This window comes from Centroberyx affinis, unplaced genomic scaffold, assembly GCF_046629955.1.
Source record: "Centroberyx affinis isolate AG114_WGS23_722 - 3 ecotype Tasmania unplaced genomic scaffold, CSIRO-AGI_Caff_v1 ptg000789l_1, whole genome shotgun sequence".
Lineage (NCBI taxonomy): Eukaryota > Metazoa > Chordata > Actinopteri > Beryciformes > Berycidae > Centroberyx > Centroberyx affinis.
The window spans coordinates 203,011-214,513 of record NW_027279396.1 but is presented as its reverse complement, the minus strand read 5'-3'; the positions used below and the strand labels follow the sequence as shown (position 1 = coordinate 214,513).

Genomic DNA, 11,503 nt, shown 5'->3' with positions numbered 1-11,503 from the left:
CAACACTCATAACTTCTTTTTCCATGCCAACACTTATATTTACACAGTGAAAGATCAACTGGTAAATGTATGAAGAGTAGCTCATATATTCAGTCAATTATGCAGTGTGAACTTTTACTCTGAAATATCATGGGAGAAATTATTTTTTCTTGGTAATAGTAATTGTGTGACAGGTAATGAAAGAGCCATTCAAAAAAAAATTAAAGACAATACTATTACGACTGTTGGAAATGTCTGCATGAAATATGGGCAAAAGGCCCTCTCAATTGATTATCTCTTTGTATGTAAAGTTAATATTAATGCACAAATTGATGGAGGAGATACTGTACATCCCTCCACTTGGAGACCCATTGTGGAGAGACACATGGAAAAGCCTGCGTGTGTGTGTGTGTGTGTGTGTGTGTGTGTGTGTGTGTGTATAACCATTAGATAGGCGAGGTGATTTTAATGGAAATGTAAAGCACTAAGTGCTGAGGATGGAGGGAGTACTCTCTATGAGATGAGCTCTTTCTCTCTCATCTGGACCCTGTTATTGTGAGAAGGCAACAAAGCAATGCATTAGGAAGCACACTGGAGCTACACAGCTTTGATGTGAGCTCGGTAACCAAGGCGCAGCGGTGGCCGGTGTGTGAGCTCTGTTCCAATGGCTGTGTTGTGTAATCAGATGTGTTTACTGTGTATTCAAGTAAAGAAGTGCTGTAATCCATCCTCACTACAGTGCAGTTATAGAAAAAAAATAAATAAAAAAAACACAGGCTAAAAAAACAACTCAAACTGATCAAGATAGCATCTTTATTCAGTATTCCTGCAAATTCTCTATTTGATGATGCACACTAGTGAGTAAAAATCCATATGAATAGAATTTCAAAAATTATCAGTGTAACATGACATTTCTGTACAAATTTTACTTCACAAAAATAAAGGCAGTTTGGCCTTGCTGGGTCTGCTTAATTATGAAGCCCAGAGCAAGTGGACAGTTATTCTTTGGTTTATTCTTATCCTTTAGTTTTTATGAATATAAGCGTATATATTTTTCAAAACAGACATTACATACATACATACATAAATATTATATGCAAATATATATGTATATATAGAAAATATTAAGGTAAAGGAATTATATATTATTTACAGTAAATCCTGTTCATAAAAAGCATAATGAATAAAGATAAGCTTTTGCACGCCTGAGAGTCTTAGTGACAGGTTTGTAGGAGAAGAACAATAATCCACAAAAATAGAGCAAACACCCACACACTGTCTGCACTTGCACGTCACAAAATAATAAAATTATTAGGAGGCAACGTTACGGTCAAGGACCTTGATCAGGCATCGTCTTCTCCATAAAAAGGATAGTAAAAGCAGGGTCTATACTCTGTCCTGCTAATATGTCGGGTGTGTGACAAAATATACTGGACAATTCAGCATGATTATTGGAAAATGCATTGCAATACACATTGACCTTTTGACCTTTAATTATATTAATACATGCATAATGCAAAAAATATTGACATGGTTTGTTTTCCATGAATTGATAAGCTTATGTTTTAACTTTACCTTAAGGCAAATTTTTCAGTTTCACCAAAGTCAATAAAAAGCGTAACAGCAGAGGTCTAAGGTAAGCCAAACCCTGCACCTTTCATTCCTTTTCTAAATTGTATCCATGGATGAAGGCTGAGCTTTGCAGCGCCCTCTTTTCTTTACCTCCGGGTCTGTGATTGACAGCGCCATGTGCTGCCCTCCCGGCCGCTGCGGTGCACAGCCCCTGTCAGGGGGGTGGCAAACACACAAGCCAGAGAGCGGCTGGCTGCCCCTCAGCAGCAGGGGGCAGGGGGTAGGGTGGTACGGTGGGGTGCGCGGGGTCACGGGCTCTGCTGGCACTGGAGCATTGTTGTCAGACGGACCGGGCCGTACCATTTTCAAAAAGGAGATCGGCCTTTCATCCAGCGTGTCCACGGAGCTTACCTTCTCCTCCGTGGCTGGCTCTGGATGGTGGGCGCTCTCAGCTCGCTGTACTGCACCTGTAAAAACAAACAGGAGTTTGGTCAGAGGCAGGTAATCCGAGCTCAGTGGAGCGCACGGTAATGGCTCCCCTGAGGAGAGCTGGTGCAGGGGAAAGCGAGGCGGGCTCGCCTGTAATGAATCATTTTTTAAACACAGGAGCAGAGGGGATTAATCACAGGGAGGAAGGATTTGAAGAGTCAAGGGTTCCGTACCAGCGTACGCCCCCCTCATCCTCCACCACAATCACAATATTAGAAACAGACATCAACTGTTGAGATGACCTGCCAGGCCAGTGAGGGAGTTGTAAACTGCATAATCACTCACTGCAAGTTATGTCCCCTTAAGGAAAACTTTGTAAAAGGCTAAGAATAGCCTAGCGCATGTGTTGTTTAGGTGGAGAAGCGACCAACATCGGTGAATGTATAACTTTCTCCGTGGCTGTACAGGACCTCGAAATTTGACTTTGATTTCTTCAGAAAAAAATTAAAAAGAGACCTGAAATATGATATTTGAACTTACAACCTTGTTTCCTTTCTGTTAGCTATGTATGTAGAATTACACTCAATGCCCAACATAATTTGACTCATGTTTCACAGTCTCCCATCTTTTTCAGAAATTCTTTCAAGTTCAAATGGATTTGCAAAATAAATGTATGTTAAAATCATGTTATCTTTGACATTCAAGCAATAAGATGCAATTGTCCATTTTTTCAAAATCACAATCCAAAAGAAGATTGATCATAGGGAAAATGAAAAGGAGAAGGCTTGAATTTGAAAACTTGCTTTTGAAGCATGCTTGCTGAGCTCAAACAATACGGTGAATCTGTTGAATAAAGGTAAGAACTCTATGCTAATTAGCTGGTCTCGATTATTAGAATGGGAGATGGAATGTGGGAACAAAGTGACTACCGTCTGCATCAGAACATGAAACTGTCCTCAGAACTGACAGATGCTTCTTATTTCAGGACAGACACGCTGTTGTCAGAAGTCCCCGTTTGAGGCGGACTTTGTAGATGTGCACAGGCACTAAATGCCAAGTCACATTTGCAAGAAAGACAGGAGTCAATTTTCAGCCTTTGTGCTGCATTTGTGTCCACACCTATCTGAGGATTGAAGTTCTAAGTCAACAAAAACAAAATGTGTGCTCTATTGTTTTGGGTCTCCTGTGTATATGATGTTAAGGTTATTTTTCACAGTACATAATGAAACGTACTTATGATGAATCTTAAGGATGTTTTGTTTTTTTATGATTGGAGCTATTTTCAAGATGTAGTTTCTCTTTTAAACCAGGCTAAAAAGTATTGTTTCCATGGGATTTGAAAGTGAGTCATTTTCAAAGCTTGAACATTGTATCCCATTGGGAAGAAGACATACAAAGGATTCTGAATCAAAATTTATTCACCATCTTGTTTTGCCAACTCAGTCAGCCAAATCTCAAACAACACAGCCTCCCTCCAACAACATCACAGGGAAATCAGCAATGGCTTGCAGCAGGAGGACATCAAGGGTGCAGCAGAGAAAGAGACTGGGGTGAGAGTGTCTTTCCAGATCCAGACTGTCAAGCTTTCTGGCTGAATTCTGTCTGGTGAGTACCTGGGAGATGAAGGCACTGTATGGCACTCCATTTCCTGGCCAAGCAAAATTCTCAGTCAGAGAACAGTGAACGCCCAGCACCACTCTGACAGCTCTCCTTAGCTGTGTGATGTAAATGCAAATGGCATATCAGCCGTGGCTAATATATAATCACATATGGCACCCAGCAGGATGACTGGGGCTCACGACTACATTAATTGACTCCCCCGCCCCGAAGTGACTGAGGCCACGTCAGAGTCTGTGTGCTGACACAACAGCCAGAAACGTCAGGAGCCCTCCGCCGGCCCTCGGCCAATCACCAACCTTAATGTCGCAGCGCTACAATCAGAGAGACAAAATTGCTAATCACGGACAAGGCTGCAGCGATGTGGCTGAGGACAGATCAGAGTATCTCCACTAGGGCGACTACATCAAACTGCACTGAGGAATAATTGGGCCAGGGGTGCTTTAAAGGCGAGAGTCCATTAATAATCAAACAAAGCCAGAGGATATATTTCCTCAACACTTGGGAATTCTGTTAGAGCAAATAATGCAGATATCTTCAGGGAATTCCCTCCCTATCTGTATGTAAAATTGGACCCTTACCTTTTGAACATCAGAAGGCACCCTCTTGAGGAAATCCAGTATTTCATTATTGTCAATAGTATGCGGGTTGCGCAGCTTCTTGGTAAATTTGTTAACGCCTGTGAAAACAAGAACACATTAATAAATAAAGGTGTCATACCAACCAGCATATTTTTACACAGAGCAAAAAAAAAAAAAGAGTTGTGTAACCCTAGCCATGTATATTGTTTCCACCAATGTGTTTCAAATTGCACTATGCAATGCTATTTCAATTGATCCCTGGGAGCCAAACTGAATTCAAGACAGACCAATACTACGGGGACTTGTATGGATAGAGCAATAGATAAACAATGTTATCTATTATTTTAATTCAAACAGCATGCACACATCCATGAGAACTTTCCAAATGAGCCTTCCAGTTTGGCTGCTCAACATGTGTTACTGTGTGACACCCAAAGGTAACGCAGGTCTCTTGGAATACATTAAACAACCAAGAGCAGAGAGTAGCAACTCCACCTCAAACCACAACACTTTCCTTCCAATGTGCAGAATGAGTTTTCTTTCCAAATGTGTTGATTTCTTCAATCTGATCATTTCTTGTACATCTATATTTACTTTTCACATGGCTGCATACCACAGAGAAAAGCCTATCTCTGGGGTCTTGCTGTAATGGGACCATTATATTCACAGCTTGGTACTGCCTGTACCTCAATGTGCAGACAAAGAACCTAAGGACTTAAATATGTGCAAACAACTTGAAAGGCTTGCCTTGCAACCACAGAGATGGGGGTTAACTGGGGAGGCAGAAGAGTGTCTCAGAGTGTGTGTTTTTGTTTGATATGATGGTTTTTTGGTATTGATTGTGTTGAAGGCAGTGTGGAAGTATAGTGGTTGTGGGCTTACAGCTGGAGGAGGAGAGCCTGTTAAGGGCAGCATCTCTCCCTGACCACTGAGATGACTGTCTATTCTGTATGACTACAGCAGATAATGAGAGGCTAGACCAGGAGCCTACAGACTGCCCAAGGACATCATGTATTATATACAGCTTGATACTCTACCTCTGCTTTGTTTTCACACAAACCCTAGGCCCTGCCTCTGCTGGGCTCAGCTACAGCAGCCCACACTGAGCAGAGTGAACCTCCTGTCTGATCTCTGTGCATTTGCAGAGGTGTAGGCACAGGAAGTTGTTAAATGACTGTACTTCATTAAATGCTGGATTTGCTGCAGTTGGGAAGAATGCATAAGAGCTGCCAACTGTAACTGCGTTTTGCAACAATGCTTGGTATGGGAGTATAGATTTTTACAATATTTATGAAATAAAAAATTGCGATTTTAGAACTTACCCCATATCAGCACAACATAGCGCAGTGGGATATAATATAACACTGTCGTTGCCACAAACAGCACCAAGCAGGCCAGGCAGGACAGGAACGGGACAGACCAGTTGAATATGCTGTGGATGAATGATTGTGTCAGATTAATGTGAATATCTATTAAAAAAAAATCATGTCAAAATAATTTGAGATTCATAAAATCAACAAAATAGAACAAATATGAAATGGTTAAATTACTTCTTGATTCGTTCCCCCACGCTTGCAATTTCATCCAAAATGTTCTGGACGGTGATCACTACTTCCTGCACCATATGTATCTTCTCCATCAAACCTTTTTTTCCGGATTCCTGAAAAAAAAATTCACAGACACTGATGAGGTACACTGTATGTCAATTGTTGGGCAGGGTAGACAAAGACCAGTTTATCTCTGCTGTGCTATTATGTGTGATTTATCTATTGAATGGCCTATAATGAGCAAACACAGTATATCTTCAGAATATGCTTTTGAAGATGAGACAGACTCAGTGCTCAGAAGCTGTTATGTGGATGGCTGCGAGATTTCAGCTTTTGTCTGCCACACACAATAGAGCTGTTGCACAAGTGCAGCACAATCAAGACTCTCTGGTAGATGAAAAGTACACAAAATGGCCATCCGCAATCAGGCAGTCGAGACGACCTAGACAAGAAGTGCAGGGGCCTCGCAACTTAGGAGAGACTCCATTCCAGCAGCCTACACAGGGCAAGTCTGAACTTGTTTTTACAAATCTGTCAGTCCCGGCTTTGAACAGTCATCCTGACCTATCCTAGCACTTCTAGGCATGAGAGAAATGCCTCACCCCGCTCAGGGCACCGGTTGGATGTTTTCTCACTCACACTCTCATGTGATTCTTGTCGCAAACCAACATTGCACATAAAGTATTATTTGCTTTACTTTGTTTTAATGCACATAATACCGGTGTGGGTGTGAATTGGCAGACATATTTGTAAACCTGGTGGACCTGGCAAAGCAATAAGTCAATGTTTGAGGGGGTTGGAGGGGTTGGTCTGTCTTGAAATGAAATAAATGTGATCACATCAAGGCTGGAAATGGCAAAGAGTGTGTGAAGCCTTCCAGAGGCAGAGGAGTGACTAGAGATAACACGAGTAACACAAGCTAAAGAGGGCTGAGAAGCCTCACATCAAAAGGAGGAAATAATGACAGGAATGATGACAGAGAGGAGGGCGGGAGAGGACGAGTGAAAGGGAGAAGGGGAATGAGTGTGTGTGTGTGTGTGTGTGTGTGGGGGAGGGTGCTGTCTGATGGACTCTAACAGGAGGCTTGAGGATGTCTATATGTTTATGTTGTAAGGCGGCCGAGCCCCAGCCCGTGTGCATTGACAGCGTCCAGACAGAATGCCTTTATCAGAGCTTCATGAGGCAGCCCATGGGAACACTCTGTCTGCCAGCACAGAGAGACTCCCCACCGTCAGGCCTGGTCTCCTCCACGAAAGGCGCAGGAAGAGAGCAATTCCCACACTCGCGGAGCCTCCCCCACCGGGCTCAGATCTGGACGGACGCTGGAGGTTCGGCACTCTCCAAAAAAGGAAAAACTATCTCAAATATGCTTTCTGTGAGATAGCTAAAGAGATTAACATCTCGTGGTCTCATTGTGGGGAGCGGGGAGTACCGGCCTTTATGCATCATCTTACCACACACCGCTGCATGAGGGCCAGAGCAAACCTTCAACCCCTGCGTAATGTTCATGCGGGTCCTTTACTCCACATCAGGTGTTAATTGAGCTCTTTATCCTAAGTTTTCATTGAAAGCAGGGAACACTATGTGTGCCTGCTAAAAGCCATTAAAATCCATGTCGGTGAGCTCCTGATGGACCCAGAGAGCCACGCATGGAGAAATGATAGCTCACTAGATATGGAGACGCATCAGTTAGGCTCAGATTCCCTTTCATATTTCCATTTAAACTTGTTTAAGGGACCCAATTACATGAATTAGAATTCAAATCTAATAAGAGATACAAACCATTATTTAACTGCAATGGATACACATGCAAGGTAAATTTAGCCAAAAATACAGCTCAGGCAGAAAAAAAGAGAAAACATAGTGGCTTTCATTTCTAAGGGAAAAACAGACCAATAGATGTACTCTGAAGTATGCATCAAGAGGCTCAGCTCTCATGATTATCATTATTCATCTCCTTTAAGATTCTTGAAATCCTCCATCTCCTTAGCGACCAACACTGAAGTCCTTCCTACATTAATCATTTGATGATATTCTTTATCTTTGTTCATTTCTCTTTTCAGCCTCTATAAGAGAGCATGATTCTCCTAGAAAACAAAAATAAATAAAACAGCTCCCTGTGAAATGGAAAGGGATTGGTAAACTGGGGATGGACTACATGAATTCTAAATGTCTACTGATTAGAAAACCTGTGTCAAATCATATTCTCATTTCAGATAAAATTGTAAAAGCTTCCTTTTAAGGTGCCGTAATGGAGAACAAATTTGATCTCCTGCACAAAGGTAAACATACTCTCCCAGGCATGTGGGGCATTATCAAAAGCTGGAAAAAGCTCATTTTAATTAGAATAAACGGTGCCAAATTTGAATATTCAGCCAAAGCTTGACTGAATATTTTCTAGTGACTTTTTTTTTTTTGACAAAGACAAGAAGAGCATGTAATTGAAAAACACCTGTGTTCCTGGGAAATCATCTCACACGGTACGATGAAGAGCTAACAAACAAATTGATGCACAACACAAAAAGCTCTTGGAGGCTTTTATGTGTTAGTGGGTCCATGTGCCGTCGCTCTGGTAATGCACGCCGCAGATTATGACATGGGCAGTCTGTCTGACTGGTGCTCTCAAGGAGACCCAGCGGTGACTGTGGTCTATGGGGTGAGAGATAGAGTAACCCCCCCCCCCCCCCCCCCAGCTCAGTCTAGCGCCCCCCTCCTCCCCTGCCCCCCTGCCCCCCCGACCCCCCCTCCCAACTCCCCTGGGCTGGGCTACGGGAGCAACTCTACCCCAGACCAGCCCTGCCAGCCGGGGGCAATGGAAGGGCTGTTTCATCTTCCCACATTCATTTGTATTGGAGATCTATGGACTTGTTTTGCCTCTCTGTTTCTTTATGTTATGATTAAATATTGTCTATCTGCACAATTGATACCTAAGGCCAAAGGGAAGTCACTTTGCCCACACATAATTTGTAAGCTGTCTCTTTCCCTGAGGACAGATTTGTTCACAGGGAGAGGATCTGTTCTGTATTATCCTGCTGTAACACTGCCTTGCCTTTCGTCTCTCTTTAACGTCATGCCTTCACATTCTTGGTGCTCTGTCTGAGGTTTACATATTTCCTTCCTCAAGGGGAAAAAAGGGGGATAAAAACATATTTGAGTGGTAATCATAACCTTCTCAGAGGGAAAAGCCTTTATTCACGTTAGAGAAAAGACTAGGGAAAAAAGCAAAGCCTTTGAAGTCATCAAATTTAACACTGATCACTCTTTAACCCCAAATATTTTTAAAGAAGACTTTGATAGGAGGTGTAAAGCTACACTGCTTGATCTAACTGCATGATATCACATTCAAGTGACAGCAAGACCATAACAAGACTTTCAAATAAGCCACTTTAAATTAAAGCTGACAGCTTAAAACAAACATGGGTGACTGCTTAATTAGTAAATGAAAGGAGATATTTCATTTCCTCTGAGTGTGAAAGGGCTTAGGAGGCTCATGGAAAACCTTTCAAAAAGCTTTAAGAGGCCAATGCTGAGTTCTGAAACACACGCAGGGTTTTCATAAATTCTTACACCATTTTGAAAATATTGCTATTTCTCAAACCACAGTAAGAGTAAAAAAGCAAAAACACCTCTATTATTTGTAGAGGTGTTTTGCAGTAGTGTAAAGACACTGGTAATAATGATTCTATGAAGGGGTGACATTATTAAATTCTGTGCATAAAGGCAGTCCTGCCTGATTCAATATTCATAAAAAACATTGAATTCCCTGTATCACAGCTGTTTGTTTAAGCACCAGGTTGCCTGTTCCTATAGCGATGATGGCAAGTGCCGCTTCCCACTCGGTGTGTGCACACATATCATGCGAGTTTCATCCGTGAATTAGCCCATCCTTTCAGACAGGATTTGGTGGATGGGCCTGTGTTTTTAAAAGAAGCTGGCTTTCTCCGTAGCCCCGGGTCATCACAGCAGAATATATTGAGCACATTATGGATATGAATCCTGGGCCTAGACACGCAGCACAAGGGTCACTGCTTGGAGGCTTTGCGTTAGTTCCACACTTCATTGCCATAAAGCAATAATACACATCCCTGTTAACTCTTCCTTCTTCATAGAAAACAGTGGGATGAGTGTAATTGAATATGTGCTGTGGGGGAAGTACAATTTTCAGGGTACTTTAAAATTTGTTGTAGTAATAATACTATCCCATTGAGATATATTACTAAAAGAAATGACAGTGTTGATTTCTTACAAATGAACAACTGTGAAAATGATTGATAACCTTTTGGATTAAGAATAGTTTTATTGCTGTGTTATTGCACTTAGCTTGATTTGTTCTGGTAGTAAAAGGTCATTCTCAATGTAACCATTCCATTTAGACAAGTCTGGAACAAATATCTACTGATATTATCCCCAACAGCTGCACAAACCTCAATTAATGATACAGTTTAAAGTTGATTTATAGATTTTTTCAAAGGGCTGGGATATCGCAGCAGAGTGCATTTGCAGAGTGACACTGAATACCCAGAGGAATAGGATAAAGTGCTGAATGGAGAAGTGTGTGTTCACATGCTATTACTGTTTCATAGATGTTGTCCTCATTTGGGATGCATGAAAATATTCTATTCTTGGGTAGAAGTGAGCTTCTGAGAAATATTTGTCATTGTAACTTTGCAAAAGTCCCAACTAGAACTTGTATGACATCTTTACTTTGGTAGAATAATTTTTACTTTTTTAACAAGCAAATGTCCATGCGTACAAGAACAATAATCTGTGGCATTTGCTGACCCAAATATTTGTAACCACCAACTGCATCCAGACGTTTTAGTTTGATTTAACCTTGGTTATTCAGAGAGAAATATTAAGGTTCACTGTGCTACTGATATACAGTAAGATTTATATTTTTTTTATAGGATTTTCAGACAAAGTGTTCTTTAAATTTTGGAACAGCAAATGTTAATGGTAAAATGTTTATTAAAACTAAAAAGTGTTGTTAATGTTCTACCAAAACATATTATCCCTTAAAACGGTGGAAAGAGACAAGATAAAATACCTTCTCATCTTCTTCTTCATCCTCAGCCATGCTCATGTTCACCTAAGAGAGAATAAAGGGTAGAGGGTGATTTCAAATGAACGGGACATGTGGGCACTGGAGCATTTTTAACAAACACCTAGTAATGAAATTTTCTTCGAGTACATTCACCCCTATTGGGAGAGGCCTGTTTCCATAGAGACTGCATCACAGGGGTGACCTCACACAAAAGGAGAGGTGAAAGAGGGCCTTCCTCACAAGAGCACTGTCACACCAAAGCAATCTCATTTCTCCACAACATAAGCACACAGAAAAACAGAAAGGGGAAAGAGAAAAAAAACATTTAATTTGGATGCTGTTGCCTAGATCACTTTATATCAAGTCATCCCTGACCCCGCTGTGGTGCACACTGTGACATTGCCTGGGAACAGAGCTGTGTCATTGCCGGCCAGAGGGTCACACAGAGGTGACAGAGTCTCCACACTGGATATGAGGGTGAGCCTGGGCTTTAACATTGCCCAGGGACGGCATCTTTGCCAGCAGCCATAAACACAATCACTGGGCTGGGGATGTTGCTCCGGGGAGGGCGTGTGAGCAGGCCAGGCCCCTAGCTGGCCGATGAGATGGCTTACAACACAGTGAAATTGGGGGGCAGTCAGAAGTGTGAACAGCATTAACCTTCACAGACATGTGTAGGGCAAACATATTTCCATAACAGTAGATAGAGAGGAGATAGTGGCATGTTCTGCAGA

General features: G+C 41.8%; 1 protein-coding gene across 1 annotated transcript in view; it reads right to left on the bottom strand.

The window, feature by feature from the left end:
• Positions 1–778: 778 nt before the first annotated feature.
• Positions 779–11,503, bottom strand: part of mctp2a (multiple C2 domains, transmembrane 2a) — a 34,045-nt gene continuing 23,320 nt past the window's right edge. Inside the window, exons 19-23 of the mRNA XM_071520284.1 lie at positions 10,773–10,814; positions 5,729–5,838; positions 5,501–5,610; positions 4,179–4,276; positions 779–2,018 (exon numbers count right to left, since the gene is read on the bottom strand). Of these exons, the coding sequence (XP_071376385.1) occupies positions 1,959–2,018; positions 4,179–4,276; positions 5,501–5,610; positions 5,729–5,838; positions 10,773–10,814 (420 nt within the window). The 3' untranslated portion in view covers positions 779–1,958. The remainder of the gene's footprint in view (positions 2,019–4,178; positions 4,277–5,500; positions 5,611–5,728; positions 5,839–10,772; positions 10,815–11,503) is intronic.